The sequence below is a fragment of the Pelodiscus sinensis genome, chromosome 13 (assembly GCF_052426305.1).
Source record: "Pelodiscus sinensis isolate ZL-2025 chromosome 13, ASM5242630v1, whole genome shotgun sequence".
Classification (NCBI taxonomy): Eukaryota; Metazoa; Chordata; order Testudines; family Trionychidae; genus Pelodiscus; species Pelodiscus sinensis.
Genome location: NC_143064.1, coordinates 7,319,532 through 7,341,639, shown reverse-complemented (window position 1 = coordinate 7,341,639; position 22,108 = coordinate 7,319,532). Strand labels below are relative to the sequence as shown.

Genomic DNA, 22,108 nt, shown 5'->3' with positions numbered 1-22,108 from the left:
GTTTTCTACTTTTCTCTCACTGAGTAATGGTCCTACCCTGTCCTTGGTCATATTCTTGCTTCTAGCGTATTTGTAGAATATTTTCTTGTTATCCTTTGTTTTATTTGTTTTTATTTATCTTTTGACCTTGTTTCCACTTTTTTAAAGACTTTTTTTGATTATTAGATCATTCGAGATCTGATAAAGCCAGGGTGATCAGTTGCCATTCTTTCCTACTGTAGTATAGTTTGCTCTTGTGTCTCTGAAAAATTGCCAGCTGTCTTCAGTTGTTTTTCCTCTTAGTCTTGCATTCCATGGGATCTTACCCACCACTCCCACAGTTTGCTAAAGTCTGCCTTTTTGAAATCCGTTGTTTTTATTTTTCTGTTCTTCCTCCTTATCATTCCTTAGAATTTCTGATCATTTTCACCCAGACTACCTTCTACTTTCAAGTTCTCAAGCAGTTCCTCCTGATTCGTCAAATCAAATTTAGGACAGCCCCCACTATCTTTCTCTGTGTTTTGAAAAAAAAAATCACCAATAAATTCTAAGTACTAGTTAGATAATCTGTGCCCTGCTGTGTTATTTTTCCAGCAAATACCCAAGTAGTTGAAATTCCCCATCACCACCAAGGCCTGTGCATTGGATTATTTTGTTAGCTGGGTTTTTTTAAAGCCTCATCCACCCCCTTTTCCTGTTTTGGTGGTTTGTATTTGATCCCTACTGTGATATGACCCTTGTTTTTTAACCCATTAGTTTTTATCAATGACTTTTACCAAGTCTGTCTCCTCTATTACAACCTCAGTCCATGTGTATACATTTGTAACCCCTCCTGTTGGCTAGCCCAGTGTGAGGTTATTCAGCACAGGGGAAGCTTGTGACTTCTTACACCACTGTGTGTGTGTGTGTGTGTGTGTGGGGGGGGGACCTAGGCCTGAGGTTGCTTGGTGTGCTCTGCGTTGTGTATGTGTGAGTGCACCTCAGATCAGACCCACTCCGACAAACCACCAGGAACACGATTTATTTGGTAAAAAATATAGAAGAGGAAAACAGTTCAGCAGCCCCTTTTCTCAGCCTGTGTGCTGCTTCTAGCACCGTCCTTGCTGTGTGCTGCTTCTAGCACTGTTGTTGCTGAGACCCTCCTGGGGGCAGAGCTTACAGCACACAACACAGCCCCCTTGGAACACATGATCCAACTCCCACAGTAACTAAACCCCAAATAACCAATCCAGGTTCTCCCTTTGTGTCACTTAAACTCCTCTCAGGGTGCTCTATAGCCCTTTCTGGTCCTACCTGTAAAAAACATAAAGAGGAAAACAGTTCAGCAGCCCCTTCTCTCAGCATGCAGCCTGTGTACTGCTTCTAGACAGTCCTTGCTGAGACCCTGCTGGGGGCAGAGGGCACATCCTGGCAGGAACCAGGAAGTTCTCCCAAGATGCCGCAGTTTGTAGTCCACAACTTGTAGTTCCCAAGGCTGCTGCTGAAACACACTGGACCTGGGGCTACACATTTTTAATATATAAGGCAAAACCACCTCCTTTTTCCCTTTTCTATCATCGTGAGCAAGCTTGTACCCTTGTATACCAATATTTTGGGCCAATCATCCTTTTCTAACAGGAGAAAGGACTAGAATTTGTATATCTAAAACCTGGATGACACATACTATGCTTGGGAGCACAGAACCTGCTTTAAAAATATTTTTTTCCAATATTCAAATGGTGAAACATACAATATGGCAGCCGTTTGTTTACTTTTAGATTGAATCACCACTTTCATGAATTATTTCATTTTAACTGGAATCTTATCAGCTTTAGGAATATTTAATTGCAGGTATAGAGTACCAGAGACTAGGGATGGCTAATCGATTAGTTGATGCAATTTGCCAGGCTGCAAGCAGTGTTTCCACGTAGCAGTGCTGTGTGGAGCCCAGAGTCAGCTGGGAATTCCCCTGCTAACCCCTGGCTCCATGTGGCACTACCATTTTGAAAAACTGCGTAGAGCCTGGCGTCAGGCTGCACATGGCATTCGAAGTGGCATCGCCACATGGAGCCCTGGGTTAGTGGGGGACTCCTCAGTTGATCCCGGGTTCCACACAGCGCTGCCACTTCGAAACACCGTGTGCAGCCCAGACCAGCTGGCCTCGGGCTGCATGCGGCATTTCAATACGGCAGTGCTGCGTGGAGCCCAGGGTTTGGCCCCAGCAAGGGAGGGAGGGGGAGTGATTAGTCGACTTGTGTGTTTTGCTTATTGAACAGTCGACTCGTTGTTCATATTCCTACCAGAGACAGCGCATTCTTCTTTAATTTCTCAGTGATTGAACTGGGAAATGTTTGAAGCGTCATTTCGAATAAGCAACAAACTCATGTTTTAAGAGATCACTTTAAGGTGATATTGAATATTTCCAGTATTATTTTTGTTCAGCCATGAGTTTAAAATGATCCTTTTCCATGATGTTATGTAGGCCTTTGGATGAATTTTTAAGAAAGATGTATCAAATTTTGTATATAATAAATTGATACTTAAAAATGACCATTTTCTATGAATTCAGTGTATATAAATCACTTCTGTGATTTGAGAGCTGCTGTTTTTGTTGCATTCAATTATTTTTGCAGTTCTTCCTACCTTCAAATATTCACTTCTGTTTTTAGTAGGACTCTTTCTTAAGAGACACAGACCTCTTAATTAGTACATTGAACGTCTGTCAAAGTTTATTTAAAGCTTTACTCGTATTGAAGGCTGCAATGTATAAAGGGGGAAACTGTAACTCTCTTCTTTACCAAGTCTCTTGTGAATTAATTTGTAATAGAATACCAGTCTAAATAGTAATTTGGTTGCATTTAAGCAGTTATTTCCAGTTCTAATGGAGTGGATGCAATATTTTTAAATAGTGCACACAATTATAATATAAGTGCAATAACTAATTTTTAAAGTTTATCATTCTGAGGCAGAATGTGTGTGTAGGAAGTGAAAACCACTCTTCTTGTTGCAGGGTTCCATTTTAAATATTTTACTCATAAGTGACAGTTTGATTTAAACATCTGCAACACGTCAGACCTGAGCTATGCAAAAATACTTGTTTGCCTTATGCTACAGAAGACTGTAGGTCCTATGCTTCATTACTACACAGCCTGTACCAGGAAAGGAGTTGCCTACTGAAGAAGCCTATACACATTTGTGCCCATGTCATATCTATGAAGAGTTCCTTAGCCTCCTGAGATGCAATAATCTGTTTTCCGGATCTTGATTCTTTCTTATCAGGATGCCCCGCCTCCTTCCACCTGTTCCCGTTACTATGTGTCAGGAGGTGGTGAATGGCATAGATCTTACAGACTTGATGCTGCAGCATCAAGTTTATTGTCTCAATGTTTTCATACAAATAGAAAGGTGATTTCTTGCCTTATTGTTAGACATCAGCTGTGAGGGAGCCCTGGCCCGCTTCTCCCATTACAGCTGTTGTACAGCTATCTCAAGGCAACATCCTGACACTTCTTCTCATATCACCTGTCCTCGGTCCATCACATAATTTTCTTTGCTTCTTGCTCCAGCTGGCCTAACAGTAGCTGTTCCACCACAGATTCATTACTTTTTAGATTGACAGAGGTGGTTTGAGTCTACACCATCATTGCCATGATTATTAAAAGCAATGCATTATGTAGTATGTTACCAACTTTAAGGTGGCCAAAAACAAGGAAGTAAATGGGTACTATGACATTGCAGTTAGGAAACTTAGGTAAGAGGATTCTAAACAATTATGAATGTTTCTTAAAACAGGTGAACCAAACCACAGTGAATTATTGTGCTGAATAATCTACCGAAAGCCTGGTTTTATAAAAGTTAGCAAGTCTTTTCCAACTCAGTATTAAAAGCTTTGTCCTGAAGTTGCTATACAACTTCAAGTAAATGTATAGTCTTGAGGAATTATAGCATTGACAGTCATTGGTAAAGCAGTTGTTTGCTTTGAGTAGAATATGAAGCTACCTGGAATGTACAAAATTTTAAAATAACTGTCACCTGCTTGGTTTAATTTTTTTTAAATGTTCTCTTACTGTTTCCACCCTCTAATTTTCAGGCTTTGTATTACTTTTTTTTAAAGCATTTTGTTTAAAAATGTTAAAACTCTTTTAATTGTCAAACTTAATATTGTTTCAGTTGAGATTTTGTGAATAAGGAAAAAGTTCTGTTTTACCTTCATCTGTCGCACCTCAACTTAGAATAGAACATACAAGGGGAGGAGGAACACCAGAAAATTGATCCAATCATTTGGAGCAAGAGGGTATTTCTTGCATACTTGCCTTCAATTGGAATTCTGCGTGTTAAATTTCTTTGTCTTTTCTCCCTTACAGCCTTTTTTTGCATTTGTAAATGAAGAAAAGTTTACTGTCAATGGTTGGATGGTTTATAATCCAATGTCTGAATACAGGAGACAAGTGAGTTAATATCTTTACCTGGAAATGTAGAGAGACTTTTTTGTATGGACATTTCAGAAAATAGCAAGGTCGTTTGTCAACATTTGTACAAAATTTGAGAGGTAGAGAAAAGTTGGCAGATCTGACAAAAAATCAGAATAAAAACAAAATATGGGGGAACTTCCAAGATTGTTTTAAAAACCTCAGTAAGGCCCCTTTGAGGTTGGTAAATGTAATTATAGCATGCTATTGTAATCATTTGGTAAACATATTGAAGAGTTATAATGGTTCTGAATTGTCTATATTGCATGTAAATTTAATTATAGGCCAACACAAAGGGGTTTTTTTTCCTCATTGTAAATCCTGCATTTGAGAATTTTATAAACCAACTGTTGCAGTTTTTTTATCTGAAATTTTCTTCATGCACTGGGTTTATATACAATATTAAAAAATCTAGAGGTTTTAACTCTGAAAATCTTCCTTATTAATTTTGGGTATTTTGAACACTGCTTCAAAAGTAGAGAGGATGAGGATGTGACAGGCATTTAGAAGACTTACAGTAGACAAATTCAATCCATTCTGATAGTGTCGAAAATTATTTGTGAAAACTGCACGTTCTTTTACAGTGGTTATTTATATGAACTTCACTTCATATTTTGAATTGATATGAAAAATGTAATGGCAACAAATGAAAGGGCATGATATACTTAATTAAAACGGCATGCTTATTAATTAGGTGAATATATCTAAGACTAGCACCATAACTACTTTCATGGTGACATGTTGCATAAATTCTTAGTACATTAAAAATTTTAAATTCATGTTTATACAACATTCCGTAACAACTCTCTTGGATTTTCTCCTTGTAATTTTCTGATGGGCTAAGGAGTATCCAGACTCACGCAGCATCTGTTTGGTCCGAGGGTTAGAGGCCCAGGCCTAAAGAAAAGGTAAAAATTCAAACACGCACACAAACCCCTCTCTGTGTGTGTATATGTGAGTGTATGGGGAGCTTGTTAGCCCGTCTGAATTCCCTGATGGGTTGTTGGGGAATAGTCTCCTGAGTAACATCCTGTTACATCAGTAGTCTGTTTAGCTAAGAGGCAATTATATTTCCTAATCTAATCAGGAGTCCGCCTTCAACCTCAACAAACTTCAACCAAATATGAGACTCAAGCTGTTATGGTTTGAGAAGGAGAAAAATTAACAGGGAAGGCTTTCCTCTACTTCTCTCTTCAAATTATCCCTTTTTAGAACCTTTTTTTCATAGGTAGGATGGAAGGACGGTTTCTCTATAGTATGAAAAATCTTTTCTTTCAGTCGACCCCTGAATAGTTCACTTCCTTTTGAACTATTTTTTCTTAGCTATTTCTACATGAAGACCTAGTTAAAATATGATTTGTGAAAAGTACTACATATACTGGCAAGCACGTTTATCTACTGTAGTTGCTAAAGGCTGTGAACTCATAGGCAGCATCCTGTCTTGTGTGATCCTGTAAACTTCTGAGATTCCATTTGTTCTGGTTCACCGTTATTATAGTTACTCATGGGAAATTGGTAGGTTGTTGCCACCATGTGGCCATAAGAGCATGTAAAAGAATAGGTACAAAGAAGAATGTGTGAAGATATAAAATACCAAATAAAATATGACTTGTTTCTATTTCATTTTTAAGAGACTGCCCAGTGAACAGTGGAGAGTAACTTTTATCAATGAACATTATGGACTGTGTGATACATATCCATCACTTTTGGTAGTCCCATATAATGCCACAGATGATGATCTCAAGAAAGTTGCTGCTTTTAGGTCCCGAAATAGAATTCCAGTAAGTACTGTATGTGCCTGAAAGAGTAATTAATGTGAAGTTTACATCAAATGTCTGATCCTTGTGGCCTGAGGAATGAGGGGGCTTTTTTATGTCTCAGTCTAATAACTTAAATTTGCTTTAAATTACTGTGACTGCCAAGCCCTGTTCCTGGTTTCTCTACGAAAATATCCCTCCATCCCTAGTTTGCTATTATCATTTCCTTTTCCTAGTAATGGCAGCCACTGTTGTACATTCCCTTTTGTCGACAGATCATGAGCCTCAGGCCACCATCTGTACTACTTTGTGAGCTGACTCTTGTTGGATGCACTTAAGAATTGATAACAAATGTTATCCCTCTCGTAGGCATGCAAACCACCTGGCAGGCAAACACAAATCTGAAGGTTATTCATAGAGCCAGACCTCCTACATAGTATCCTTACAGAGTTGCCAGCTTTTTTTTTTTTTTTTAAAGAGCTTGGAAGAAATATTTTAACTTAGACAATTAAAATAAGTTTTATTTAGCCCTAAAAGAACGTCTCTAATTTTAGAATAGAAACCAAAGAGTAACAAATTACAACCATATATAAACCACATTCTAGGTCATTATAAACCATTTTGTCTGATTTGTTTGTTTTTTAGTTTTTATTTTCACTCTGCTGAAGACATACTCATATGATCAGGTACAACAAAAAGTACTAGATCAAATCTCGTGCCATGCTTACGGTTACTGAATAGATTTACTCTTAGTGCTTTTTTTTTTGTAACCAGGCTAAACTTATCTAAATCTTGAGCGGTCCCATATATGCCTGCACAATGGGATCCAATTCTTCTGTAGAATTAACTTATCCTACCACCATGAAATAGTCATTCTTTCCAGTCCTCACACAAACACTGACAGCTATGGCTCATGGATGTAATCTTCGTTGAGAATTATTTTCAGCTGTGGTTATTTTTGAGGATGCTCATCCCAGGGGGCCTGGTTTCACTAGACAGGTTCTTGCAGTGTTATCAAGGTGGTTCAGCATCTTCTTCCTATTTTGTGTAGGAGAGAAAATGGATACATTGTAGTCAGTTTCAGAGGCTCATCCCTTGGTCCTCTGACTTTGTTCTAATAGACTGTCAAGCTGGGCTGACTTCCCACCTTCTTCCATTCTCTGGTTTAATGGAACAGTGCAAGGAGCATGTACTGTACTCAAATCAGCTCCCCATTGTAGGAAAATCTGGAAAAACGCAGCAGCAGGGAAGGAAAATGCAATTTCAGGAATCTAGATGGAGTGAAAATGCTAAATTAAGTGACATGAGGGGAAAATGCCAGATTGTGCAGTTGCAGAATCGTGGGGACTATAACTGAAGTGTATGGGATCTTTTCACACCTCTGAATTGTTGTTTTGGCTCTTGGATAATTCAGGCAGGCACTGCTGCATTGGTGTCTGCTTAGTTTTCATTTTCAAAATTGTTTACCTAACCATAAGAATTTAACAAAAGGTGAGATTAAAGACGTCTTCTGCAGTTACAGAATACACGTGGCCTTGCATATGTGTATATAACTTCAGGAGACCTACACAGGAGTTATGTACACAAGGGGGAATAACATTTTTACATGCCACTAGTTCTTGTAATGACATTTTTACTAGAAATAGTAACTGATAACTCCTCGCTTAAGACAAAATACGCACTTAACTTTATAATTTCTTCCAGTTGAGTGAAATCTAAATTTTGTAACCCTCCCATTAACTGTTTAAAAAGAACATCTCTATTAAAAAAAACCAAAACGTCTCCTGAAGGATGATAGTGACACTGCGTCCTGCAGACCCTCCCTCTGCCCTCAACCGTGTGGCCTCCCCCATACTCGTTCCCTGTGCTCGGGCTGGGGGGGGCGAAAGGGGAGCCACGCAGCCTCCACCAGGCCCAGCCCAACCCTCCATCGGCTGGTGTTGGGGGAGAGCCGAGGCTGGTGGAGAGGAGGTAGGGCCAGGGCTGGGCCAGGGGAGAGAACTGGGGTTGCTGGGGAAGGAATGGAGGGGAAGGAGTAGAGCCAGGGCTGGCAGGGTAGAGAAAGCCAGGCCTGGAAAGGCCTCAGCCTGGCCCCTCCAGCAGCTGGGCTGAAAGAGCCAAGGCTAGGAGGGAAAGGAGGGAGAGCCAGGGCTAATGTGGTCTTGGCCCTGCCCGGCAGCTGGGGTGAGGGGAGACGGGGCTGGCCTGTTCTTAGCCCTGGCCTCGGCCTCTCTCCTTCTCCCCCTGGCAGCTGGGGAGAGAGCTGCAGCCGGTCCCTCCGAGCGGCCAAGGGCAGGGAGGGAGGGCTGGAGCTGGCCTGGCCTTGGCCTTGCCTGGCAGCCAGGGGAAGGGTGAGGAGAGCCAGGGCTGGCGTGGCCTCAGCCTCCCTGCTCCCCCTGGCGGCTGGGGAGTGAGCTGGGCCCGGGCAGTTTCGCCCCGGCAGCTAAGGTCAGGCCCCGGGTTGCCAGGTATTCTATCGGACAGTCCGTCTTTTGCGCCCTCTGTCTGGAAAAAAATTTCAGAAAATACTGGACATGGGCAATGAATGTCAAGTATTTTCTGTTTTTCCCGCTGAGCGCGGACAGAAGCCTGGCGGGGGGAGTCCCAACTACTGCCCTCGCCCGGCTTCTGCACGCAGCCACAGGCTCCCAGCGCCAATTGCGGCCCCGCCTGCCAGCTGGGAGCCTGTGGTTACATGCAGAAGCCGGGCAGGGGAAGTGGCTGGAAGTCACCCGGGCTTCTGCATGCAACCAGAGAGTGTCCCAGGCTGGGGAGGCAGCTCGCGATCGGCACTGGGAGACTCTGGTTGTGTGCCTGGCAGGGGTGGGGGGAGTGGCTGGGAGGCAGGGCGCAATCAGTGCTGAGGATTGCATCTGAGGAGGAGTGACGCCTTGGGGGGGGGGGGGGGGGAGAGAAGCCCCGTCCCTGCTCCTGAGCGCTAGTCAAGCGCGCAGCCGCCATAGTCCAAGAGAGAAGCCCGCAGGTGCTGTGTCGTTGCGTTTAGGCGCCTTCCATGGGCTCTCAGCCAAAACTGACTGGGGTGGAATTACTGCTTCTTCCCTATGGGGGAGTCACCTTCCTACCCATGGTTGCCCCCCTCTCCTCCCTGCCCTTGTGTTTCCCTGGGGTTGTCTCCCTCTTTCTGCTTTGGGTAGCAGGTGGCTGCTTTGCAGAGCAGGCTCTGCTGCCTCCCCCTTTGGTGGCTTTTTTTTTTTCCCCTCAACAAATTTTTAGCCTGTGTGTTCGGTATTTTTTGGGAGACCGTCTGGCAACCCTAGTCAGGGTGGAAGGGTTGGGCAGCCTCAGCCTTTCGGGGAGGCACGGGGGAGGGGAGCGTGGGGAAGAGCCTGGGTGTCCTCAGACCCCCCCCCTTGTGGCTGGGGGGAAAGCCAGGCATGAACTCGCTCTGGCCACAAGAGCTGGGGCTGGCTGATGGGGCAGGGAAAGAGCCAGGTCTGGTGGAAGCAAGGGCTGAGGCAGACTTGGCCTCTTGGGGGTGGGGGAAGAGCCACAGCCTGGGCGGACTTGGACCCTCCCTGGCAGCTCTGTCGGGGGGAGGGGAGAAACTGTCCTCCCCCGGCCCTCCCTGGTGGCTGGGGGAGGGTGGAAAAGCCCATGCCAGGGCAGCCTTGGCCCCTCCCTGTGGGGGGTGGAAGAGCTGGAGTCGGAATGGCCTCTGACCCTCCCCAGTAGCTGAGGGGGAAGAGTTGGGGATAGGGCGGCGTTGGCTCCAGGCCCTCCCCAGTTTGAGGGGGGGTTGAGCATAGGGAGCAGGGGGCACAGCCCCCAAGTAACTTTGACGCTTTAAATTGTCATGCTCAGAATGTATTGCTGGCTTACGTTTTATGGCCTGTGACTAGGTGCTGTCATGGATTCATCCAGAGAGCCAAGCTGTTGTTATGCGTTCCAGTCAGCCTCTTGTTGGTATGAGTGGGAAAAGGAATAAAGATGATGAAAGGTATCTTGATATTATCAGGGATGCTAATGGACAGAACTCAAAACTGACTATCTATGATGCAAGACCCAGTGTAAATGCAGTAGCTAACAAGGTAAGTAGATGTTTTAACAATTGTGTTCCTGAAAGTGAAAGCAATTGTCATGAATTTGCTGTTTCTAAAAACCTCTTTACAGGTAGAAAGGTGGTATTTTAATGTTGGTATTTCTAAACACAGTGTCATCAAAATACTAGTAGTACCATACCATGGTTCAGTCCTCAGAGAAGTGGAGGAACTTAGAAGCCAATAGCAAATATGTGTAATAAATTTGTTGGGCTTGTTCAGCATCCAAAAAGTGGAATAAAAACTATGTAATATGTGTAATAAATTTGTTGGGCTTGTTCAGCATCCAAAAAGTGGAATAAAAACTATGTAAAATGTTTTTGCACCACAGTAACTCAAAAACTTAAAACAAAAACTTTGCAGTCCATTTGCTGGTAATATGGAAATAGCTCGTTAAAAAGGAAATACAGCTTTATTTTTCTCAAGTATATGGAATATACTTTACCACAAATAATTTAGCTAGATTTTAATCCAGTTGTGTTTTAAAGCTTTGGTTCAACTGGCTGCATTTAAGTCCACAAATTACATTTTATACTGCACACTTAATTTTAGTGGGTGACCAAAACATTATCTCTTTGTTACAGTCATGTAATCCTTTTGTGGTTTGCCTTGCGGAAGGAATGCCATTTCTTACAAAAGTGATTTAAATTTTTTGGACTAAATTCAAAGATGGATTATGCCAAACCTTAAATGCATATTTTTATTTTTATTTTCCTGCACAACTTTTCAGCTTTTTGGGAAAATATTATAAATATTTTATTCTCTGACTATTTCTTTAAAAACATTTTTGTTAGGGGACTGATCAATACAAATCCTTTGGGAAGTCTGCCCCAAAAATAAATGAAAAAAAAAAAAATCTGTACACAATATTTTAAAGTTTTGCTGCATATTTTGGTTGTCAAAATAACACAATATAATCATGTCAGTTACAGTATTGGTAACAATATAGATAACAAAAAACATTGAGAGTTTTTTTGATAAATAGATTTCTTATTAAGCGTATTGATACCTAATTTTGAAGAATAATTAATTTAAACTACTATACAGAAACTTATTTCCTGCACTCCTCAAAAACAGTGCAAAGGCTTTGGGAGGTCCGGGGTAATGAATCAGATGAGGGAAAGGAAAATAATTCCTGGGAAGGAAACTGGGAGTGAACCTGGAACAGCGATGGGCAACTAAAGGCTAGTGAGTGGGCCGCATGAGAGGCCCTCCTACGTCTCAGTGGGTCGCAAGATTGAAATCAGTCAGGTGCACTAACCATGACCCCAACAATAAGATTAAATACTTTAATATATGGCAGGCTTAATATTTCAAAACAAGTACAAATGCTTTGATCATTCATATATAAATAGAACAGTTATCAACTTCAAATAATAAAAAAAATTACATTTATTTTACAGTATCAAATCTCTGACTGGCCTCTTCCCTTCCTCCTCTCCCACCCGTGTTCTGTCCCTGCTCCAGCTCCTCCCTCTCAGCACTTTCAGAGCACCATGGATTGGCTTATTCATGCCCCATTCCCACTCCTCCTGCTTTTCAGCATTCTAGCTCTGGAAGGGAGAGGGAAGAGTGGGGACATGGTGAGAATCGGCTCATTCATGGCACTCTGGAAGTGCAGGGAGGAGTAGATCAGTATGAGAGGCATGGGGGAATGGGGCATAAAGAACGGACGCGGGCCGCACATGGAACCCCGATGGGCTCCCCCACTTGCCCTTCTGAATATAGTACAAGATGGAGCTACTACAAGGTTGGTGCATAACTGGTTGGAAACTTTCCCAAAGAGTAATCTGCAGTAGCTCACAGTCATGCTAGAAGGACACATCAAATGGGGTTCCACAAAGATCAGTTGTGGATCCAAGTCTGTTCACCAACTTAATGATTTAGATAATAGCATAGAGAGTACTGATGAAGTTTGCAACCTGGGTGGAGTTGCAAGCAATGCTTCCTCTACTCTTTTCCATCCATGTGTGGATTTTTTCCATCCATGTGCAGAATAAATTTTATATGCACTGAGGCATGTGTGACTGTACACCACTGGTAAAGACAAAACCTCTCCTGAGTGGCTGCAGAAGTGCACAGCTTACAGGAAACACTGGTTGCAAGTGTTATTAGAGGATAGGATTAAAATTGAAAATAATTTGTACAGATTGGAGAAATGATTTGTGGCAAATAGGGTGACATTCAATAAGGACAAATGTAAAGTATTCCACTTAGGAAGGCTTGATCAATTGCAGACATACATACTGGGAAATGACTGCTTAAAAAGGAGTACTGCAGAAAGGGTCATAGTGAATCACAAGCTAAATGAGAGTCAACAGTCTTATCACTGTTGCAAAAAAACCAAACATGATTCTGGGATGAATTAGCAGAAACATTGTAAGCAAGAAGTAATTCTTCCGCTCTAGTCTGTGCTGATTAGGCCTCAGCTGCAGTATTGTGTCCAGTTCTGGGTGTCACATTTCAGGAAGACAAATTGGAAAAAGTTCACAGAAGAGCAACAGAAATTATTAAACATCTAGAAAACATGACCTATGATGGAAGACTGAAAAAATGAAGTATTTCAGCAGAGTATAAATGAAAACTAAAAGTAGATTTCAAATCTGTTTTTGGTTTTTAGGCCACAGGAGGAGGATATGAAAGTGAAGATGCATATCCCAATGCAGAACTCGTCTTCCTAGATATTCATAATATTCATGTCATGAGAGAATCTTTAAAAAAGTTGAAGGACATTGTTTATCCTAATGTAGAAGAATCTCACTGGCTATCTAGTTTGGAATCAACTCACTGGTTAGAACATATCAAGGTGAGTTTCTAGCACAGTATTCTGTAGGGATCAGATTTTCAATTATTTTACCTAATACTTTTTCACTTTTTTTGCTTTTTATAAAATAACTACATTAATTTTGTTTTTAATTTGCATAATTACTGAAGAATCCTAGTTTATTGCAGGTCTGGAATTGGATGGCCTTGAAAATGTACTGTGTTGCTTTTTGGAAACTACATGCAGTTAATAGTTGGCCTTAGGACTCCTGCAAATATCAGACTTGTAGTCTTTATTACAGATGCTATTTTCCAAAAAAGAGGCAGCATTTATGTACTCCACACAAAGTGGTATAATTTTGATTAGTCAGGTTGTAAAATTACTAAGTTATAGAAGGGCTGATATCTAATAACTCTGTCTGTATTGTACTGGTCTTAAGAATATATCATGTTAATATCCCTATTTAGCAACAGTAAGTGACATTTATCATTTTAAATATTGACATGCCTCACTTTTTGGGGGAGCAGATGTATAGTTAATAATTAAGTACAAGACAATGTAAGATTAACATTAAATTAATGAACTCTGTAAAACAAAATGTGAATTGCAATAGCACACGAACACAGAAAATTAAACTTTTACTGCATTTTTAAGTAAACTGAAATTTCAAAACATACACATTTTAGTCTAGCAAAGTTTATTACATCTCTCTGTATTTATAACATTTTTTCCCCAAGGGACGACAGAGTGATGTCATCGCAGCACTCTGTCTGACGCCTCCTCTGCCCTCAGCCAACCTGCTTCCTCCCCTCCCCCCCCTTCCCTGGTGCCGTGGGTTGGGAGCCGTGCAACCTGCCCCCTCTCTGGGGGGCCAGGGAATGTGAAGCCTCTCCCTTCCCCGCACCCTGGCAGGTTGGGAGCTGCGCACCCTCCCCTCCTCATCACACGCCCTTCAGAGGGCTGGGAGCTGTGCGCTCTACTGTCCTTCCTCCTTGTGAGGAAGCTGGGAGCCAAGCTGCCTCTCCCCTCATGGGGGTGTGTGCAGGAGCCATGCTGTCTCACCACGACCGACTGGGAGCCATGCAGCCTCTCCCCATCCCCCAGTGCTTCGGGAGCAGGGGGGTAGGAATCACGTGGCCTCCCTCCTCCCCGTACCACCAGCCCCATCACCAACACCCTTGGATGAGACCCTCACTCACTACGCTGCTGAAATCTTGCACCCCCAACCCCCTCCTTTGCTGAGACCTTGCACCCCTGGCCTGCTCCTGCCCCCTCCTCCCTGACCAGACACCTACCCCCAGAGAGAGTGGCAAGTGGCACAGCCCCCTATTAATTTTTTAACTTCATTTTCTTTGCAAATGAAGTGTGCATACTCTACCTTGTAATGGAAATATAATATTCTAATGTATGCATTAATGATCATATGAATTTTTTTAGCAGTATGTTTTGTCAGTTGGCCTTTTGCCTTCTGGTTGTGCATTTTCATACTTAATGTATGCCTTAGTGTAGTAACTACTGTTTACTTAGAATTTCCATTTTAAATGGATGGTTGCAAAAATAAACATGTGAAAAAAGATGAAATAGCCTTTACTCTTAGCAATAACATCTGTCTCAACTTTTCAACTAAAAATGAATTCATGAAATGTGTAATTTTTAGCACAGGTATTTCTTGTGGTAATCCTGTTTTTTAAAAGCTTTTAGGCTGTTCAGTAAAGACTGTATTTTCTATCCCATTTTTGAGACATTTCTGTGAGATGAGTTTAGTTCTCTTTTCCCTTAGCAAACCATATCTTGTATTATTTTATTCTTAATTTTTTTACAGTAGAAATTACAAATTGCTTTCTGTACTCCCAGAAAAATCTGATCAATTTAACTCGCAGGTTTTTTTCCCCAAGTCATTTAAGTTAAAGTGTAAGAAAATCATTTTTTGCTGGAATGATAACACTAACCTTCTGAATTGTCTGGTATCTGTACCTCTTTGTCAGCTTGTCTTGACAGGAGCTATTCAAGTGGCAGACAAGGTGTCTTCAGGGAAGAGCTCTGTGTTGGTACACTGCAGTGATGGTTGGGACCGAACAGCACAATTAACTTCTCTAGCCATGTTGATGTTAGACAGCTACTACAGAACAATTATGGGTTTTGAAGTTCTGGTACAAAAGGAGTGGATAAGCTTTGGACACAAATTTGCATCGGTAAGAATTAGATAAAATAATTAAAAGGATCTGTTTGAAAGCTTTTATGTACATTGTAAACTGTAAAACAAGAAAAATCTTTAGAAAGATGGTTGTATTAAAACTTACATGCCATGTGAAAGTTCTAATAAATGTGTTCAACTTTTCAGTTTATCAACATGTCAAGTTTTCACCCGTTCTTTAATTGGTCAGTCTAAAACGACGAAAAATAAATCTGAGCAGAATGGTTAGTCTTTCCAAGCATTTATTTCATTTTGAAAAATCCATTTTCTTTGTCTCTCCATGCATTGTGCTGGAAATGCAGAATTGGTAATGTTATGGTGCTATTTAGCAGCCATCAAAAAGGAGGCAAAGAATAGTGAAAGCTTTCCACTAGTGATGTTAAATTGTGTTTAATCAGCTAATCGAGTAGTTTATGGAAACTGCAGAGGGGAGAAACTGCAGAGCCGCAGCGGGATTAGCTCCTAGCCCTGGGAGCTAACTAACCCCTCTGTGGCTCTGCCTTTTAAATGTATTAAGAGCTGCCCGGCTTTTAATACATTTAAAAGGCAGAGGTGCAGCGAGGGGGGGAGGAACTTGGTGTGAGCCAGGATAGCTGATTCCTAGCTTGCATCTGGTCCCCCCCCCCATGCCTCTGACTCCCCTGCCCCTGTACCCCCATGGGGACGGTGCTGGGAGGAACTGGCTTTTAGGCTGGCTCCCCCCAGCACCGGCTCCTGCTCTCTTCCCTCTCCCTCCTCCCCCCCCTTGCTGCCTCTCTCTGGTAGAGGCAGTAAGCGGGGGGGAGTGACAAGTTGGGTCACTCCATTCCTACTTTCCATATGCCTCAAGCATAACTGGAAATGTGGAGCATAAATTCAGGTTTCTCACTCCAGCCATGTTTTTGGCTTTTCTTTGACTGATCATAACGAGATATCTAGATGGAGAGTTCTCGACAGTGTTTTCTGGCTGATATGCTGAAAGAAAGCTCCATCTTCCAGCATGTCCTAGAATTTGTCATAACAGGTTTCAACATAAGGCTTGAAGCACTGCTCTGCCATAGTATCAAACCCAGCTCTCTCCTTATTGGTCTTTGAGGTGAGCAGGAATCCCTAAAACCACTTCAAAGCTTTTCAAGGGCTTTTCCCTTATTTTCAAAGCCATTATCTCTTAGTAAGACCTGCCTTTTATCATCCCAAGTTTTGCCATTGTTTCTCTAAATCCCTGTGTGCTGTGCCTCATGATTTAATGAAAATTGACTTTTTAATTGCCCTTTCTTCAGCTTATTGTTTTGAAGAATTAAGCTTTGTTACTAATTTTTACTACCTCCCATTTCTTTCCATCAAATTGTTAATTTTTTCATTTGGTTTAGGAGTATATCTGTTTGATATACTCCTTGCAGGATGTAATAATTTGCACAGGAGTGATGTTCAAAAAGACAAGGACAGCCAACCTCTAAGGCTGCCTGAAATCCTGTATTGACAGTGGGGTAAACACCCTTCTCTCCCAGTGAAAAGGTGCTCTGCTGTGAGTGAGTGAGTGAGAGAGAGACCACTTCCTTTGATGTGTGACTACTATTTACTCTTCAATTCACTTCAAACCTTCAAAATGAACCTAACTTTCTCCACAGAGACAAACTTTGAATGTGAAATGAGCGAACTCTTAGGTAATCCCATCTTATTGTGGATACTACTGGTTTCTTCTGCTAGCTGTTTTCACATCCTGCTAGCAGCACAGAAGTGGGAGACACTCAACAAGAAAAACGTCTATGTTAAAGGAGTTTAAATCCTGTTCTGTGTGCATTACTCTTGTCATCCTGTTTCTCTTTCCTCTGGGATTTCTGCCTTTTTGGTCTAAAAACCAAAAGTTGGAGTCAAACTTTACTGACCTAGTTGTCACTATCTTTAACTCCTGCTTATTTAGTAGTTAGTATCATAGCTAGAGCCCTACCAAATTCATGGTCCATTTTCATCAATTTCATGGTCATAGGCTTTTAAAAAGCTTATATTTCATGATTTCAGGTATTTAAACCTGAAATGTCATGGTATTGTAATTATGGGGGTCCTGACCAAAAAAGGGATTGTTGTGGGAACGGGGGAGAAGTTATTGTATAGCGGGGAGTTATAGTATTGCTACCGTTCTGTGTGGTGCCTGCAGAACTGGGCCCTCAGTCAGCAAATGCCACTCTTCAGCTGCCCAGCTCTGAAGGCGGGAGCATAGGAGTTGGAGTGACCTGGTATTGCCACCTTTAGTTCTGAGCTGCTGCTGGTGGGGTGCTGCTCTCAGAGTTTGTCTCCCGGCCACTAGCCGCCACTCTCTGAATACCTAGGTCTGAAGGCAGCACAGAAGTAAGGGTGGTAATACCACAGCCACGCTAAAATAACTTTGTCACCCATCCCCACCCTTGCAACTCACTTTTGGGGAAGGGACTCATAATTTGAGAAATGCTGGTCTACTCTCTGAAATCTGTGCAGTATAGGGCAGTGTTTCTCAGCCAGTGGTACGAGTACCCTTAGGGGTACTCAAGAGAAGTCGGGGGGGGGGGGAGGGGCGGGAGGGCACATCAACACATCAAATTTGGAGAAAACTGAATTTTTGTGTTAAGTTTTACAGTGCTTTTATTATTTTTGTACATTTTACACCCAAAAATTTAATTGCCTGCCCAGCTACAATTAAGTTGTTTAAACAAATATGGTAGAAAAAAATTGTCTCTCTGAAAACTGTAGCTACTGGGGGTACTTATAATTTTTTTTAAAGGGGTACTTTATTAAAAAAACAAAAAAAAGTTGCTAAACATTGGTATAGGGTACAAGCACACTGAAGACCAGAGTTCCTGGTCAATGTTGTGTTTTTCATGGCCGTGAGTTTGCTAGGGTCCTAGTCATAGCACTAACTGTCCTTAACTTCCACCTAGCTAGGTGTACTAACAGAAGTATATCTGTGTAAATTAGGAATTACATCCCCATTTCCAAGTGCAGACATAGCCTAAGAAACAATTCTTCTAGTAAAGAAAGAGAAAATGTTTAATATAAAGAATTGGGGAACAGATTGATACGCTACCAGTTACGGCATGCTTAGTCACCAAGAGTGCTGAAGCAGTCTAACCTTAGATTTATCTATCTTCATGTAGGTATCTCACAGTTATGTTTGCCCAGTCTGTTACCAAAGTTGCCCTGTGTGTGAAATTACCTTCTTTAGAATCTCTTATCAGCAAGGCTAAAGGTATGCTGTAAATGTTTAGTTCATCAGTTGTAGTAAAACAGTAACGCAAGTGAATTGCCTTTTTTGAGGTATCCTCTGACAGTGGACCAACATTGCTTTAGCTAGGATTTTTAGAAAGTTAGAAAAAAATACACTTCTCGATTTTGGGAAAGGAAGATTATTGAATATGGCAAACTATACGACAGCTGAGTGGACAAAGGAATATAAATTTGATTTCCATCTTTAATGAAATGTTGGTGAACATTGATTCCATAAATGTACAGTATGTTCATGAGAAATGCAGGACTTGAAACCGCAACAGTGGCATGAACTAGCATAAATAATTCTGAGTTGGGTAAGTATTAGGCAGGAAAGATGTATAGTTCCAAACTTAAATGAAGATCAAGAACTAGTACAAGTTGATGGCATCCTTGCCACCTCTGTCATGTTTTGCATAGTTCATTATATATAGGACTAAGGGTGCTGAAGATGGCCATGGTTTGGAGGGTAGATTTCAATGGTCAATCTTGCAACCCATAAGCAAGAAACTCCTGTTGATTCTAACAGAAGGTATTTGCACTTCAGCATCTTTTAAATCAAGTGTTTTAAAAGAATGGTAATGTGTAAAATGGTATTGCTGAAGTCAGGAAGGTGGACAATAGTGTATTAACCCCTACTGTAATATTGTGTATCAAATGTGTATTTTCATGCCTCTTCTTCATTTATGATGCACATCACACACCAAAATAGATATCAGATATATATCATCACTAGTTGTGAGTAATGTCCAACTTGCTTTGTATCATTTCAGAGAATAGGCCATGGTGATAAAAACCATGCTGATACTGACAGATCACCTATCTTTCTCCAGTTCATTGATTGTGTGTGGCAAATGTCTAAACAGGTAAGCTATATCCATATTCAAAAGACGGTGCTATCCTGCAAATATTTTAGAATTATCCTTGAATTAAGAGTCTGGAGCCTAAAAAAAAATAAGTCAAACTCCCCACCCCATTCCAAAAAAAATCCCAACATCAATAAACCAAACAAACCACTCCTGTATACCTAAGTTTTATGCTCTGACCAGATAGAACATATCTCTTATTTGTTTTCTCCCTCCCCAGCTGGAAGTCTCACTGTAGCTCAATAGAAAATGTGCTGGCTTTATGTCCAGTCCTTTTGCTCATTACCCAATGTTTCATGTCTAAAGGGATTTATTCTACAACATAACTTGAATAGACACTTTTATGAATGTTTGTAATGGTGTAATACTGTTGCATATAATTACAGGAACTAGAATTAATATATTATGATCAATTTTCTTTTTATGTCGTTATTTCACTAAACTGTTTCTAAAAACTGTTCCTGGAAACACAGTTCCTTCATACAAGGAAAAACAAACTTTTAAGTCTTTGTGTGTCAAACTAGGTCTATCAAACCACTCACTATTGGTTATTTCATAGTTCCTTCCCCCCTTTTAATTCTATTCTAACATCTTGCCCTGAAGATGTTGTGACATGGCTCCTGTCCTTCCTATTGACACTCCAAAAGAATGCTTAGGGCTTACCTCATAAGACTGTTGGTATTAAATAACAAAACTATGCGTATTATCTTTATAGTATACCTAGCCTATGTAAGTCTAAAAATGAGTCAAGAACTTGAAATCAAATATTTGTTCCCTATGTGTCAGTGTAAAGCCAAGCCATTAGTTTAGGCCTATGACTGTTTTACTAGTTTAAACAATAATTTTGGACATCTAATGTTGATGTAGTTGAGTTAACAGTTTTTCATGGCATCATTCATGAAGAACTTTATTTCACTGCCTTTGAAGAATTGTGTTTGACACACAATCTGCTTTTTGCTTAATTGCAGTGGTCCCTTACCTTTATCAACTCCTAATTCCTGCATATAGTTTAGTCTTAATCTTGTTGTGAGACAAGTGAAAATGTTCCCGATTTAATATGGAAACTAACCTCTTGTAAGGCAAAATGAGACTTCCACTCTCTTTGGAGATGCTGAGCTAGGTTTGTATTCTTCCCTGTAAAGCAGCATTGTTGATAAGTACATGTATTCATTGATTTTTAAAAAAAGTAGGTGTGTTGGCATCTTACCTGTTAGAGCATTTAATTTATCATATGCTGGTAGTTTTGTGGTAGGAAACCTAATTTTTAGGTAAAGTTAATAATCATTTCATTTTGCTTAGTTTCCAACAGCTTTTGAATTCAATGAACAATTTTTGATTACCATTCTGGATCATTTGTATAGCTGTCGATTTGGTACGTTCTTGTATAGCTGTGAATCTGTTAGAGACAAAGAGGTAGGTAAATCTGATGATTGTTTGTGTGTGGCACGAGAGACGTATAATATTAATTAAAAAAATTAAGCTAATGTATAGCGAAGACACTATTTGGGGAGCAGTTGGAAGACTGCAAACTTGTTTTCATGTATCTAAAAGACAGTGTGCAGACATTAGGATACTCTGAGTTTGTCACTGCTTGTGGAATATTCATGTAGTGATTATATATGTGATACTTTGTTAGAATGGAAATATGCTGTATAAAAACATGTAGTAGTGCATGCACTCTTATACTGTACAAATACTCAAGATCCTTACCATTTTGTTTTCTTTGCAGAAAGTGACTGAGAGAACATTGTCATTGTGGTCATTAATAAATAGTGAAAAAGCAAAGTATACCAATCCTTTTTATACCAAAGAACTGAATCGAGCACTCTATCCAGTAGCCAGTATGCGTCACTTAGAACTTTGGGTCAATTATTACATTAGATGGAATCCAAGAATTCGGCAGCAAGTAAGTCAACTCCTCTAACTTGCATAAAATATTTCTTAGCATACAGATATACTTTAATTGCGACTTATTATATAGAATATAATTTGTGCTCTCTGTTTAGCCCTTTAAATTAATGTTTGTCAGAAAGAAAGAAAAAAAAATTGGCTATGTTCTTCTTAACCTCTGACTTTTTTGTGTGGATGTTACGATTATTTTATGGGTGTGCATCAAAATGCCTCCCAAAACTTAATTTTATTTAAAAATTCCTATCCTTTTTTTGTTTTTAAGAGGAGTTGATGTTTGTGAAAAATGGTGACTGATGAACCTGGGCTACGTCTAGATTGCATCCCTTTTTCGTAAAAGGGATGTAAATTAGACGTATCGCAATTGCTAATGAAGCGGGGATTTAAATCTCCCCCGCTTCATTAGCATAAAAATGGCTGCTGCTTTTTTTCGGCATGGAACTTTGCCGGAAAAAAGTGCCAGTCTAGACGCGGATCTTTCAGAAAATAAAGCCTTTTCCGAAAGATCCCTTATAAGAGGATAAGGGATCTTTTGGAAAAGGCTTTATTTTCCAAAAGATCCGTGTCTAGACTGGCACTTTTTTCTGGCAAAGCTCCATGCCGAAAAAAAGCGGCAGCCATTTTTATGCGAATGAAGTGGGGGAGATTTAAATCCCCGCTTCATTAGCAATTGCGATACGTCTAATTTGCATCCCTTTTATGAAAAAGGGATGCAATCTAGATGTAGCCCTGGAGTATAATGTTTTCTATCCATAAAAGAGAGAAAAAAGAAATCTAAAAAGCACAGACACCAGAAGGAAGCTGCTCACATACCACCTTGTCACTGTGCATTTATCCCAGTCTAGAGAGAATCCATTTTAGGGATTAACTTGCCTCATTAAACAAGGTGTGAATACTGGTGATTTTTTTATGGGATTT

General features: G+C 40.7%; 1 protein-coding gene across 2 annotated transcripts in view; it reads left to right on the top strand.

Annotated features, from left to right (window-relative positions):
• MTM1 (myotubularin 1) overlaps positions 1-22,108 on the top strand; it is a 73,016-nt gene that overhangs the window by 46,292 nt on the left and 4,616 nt on the right. For both annotated transcript variants that reach the window (XM_075941098.2, XM_075941096.2), the window contains exons 7-14: positions 4,323-4,406; positions 6,059-6,208; positions 10,045-10,233; positions 12,863-13,048; positions 14,992-15,198; positions 19,190-19,282; positions 20,582-20,695; positions 21,012-21,188. In XM_075941098.2, the coding sequence (XP_075797213.1) occupies positions 4,323-4,406; positions 6,059-6,208; positions 10,045-10,233; positions 12,863-13,048; positions 14,992-15,198; positions 19,190-19,282; positions 20,582-20,695; positions 21,012-21,188 (1,200 nt within the window). The remainder of the gene's footprint in view (positions 1-4,322; positions 4,407-6,058; positions 6,209-10,044; positions 10,234-12,862; positions 13,049-14,991; positions 15,199-19,189; positions 19,283-20,581; positions 20,696-21,011; positions 21,189-22,108) is intronic.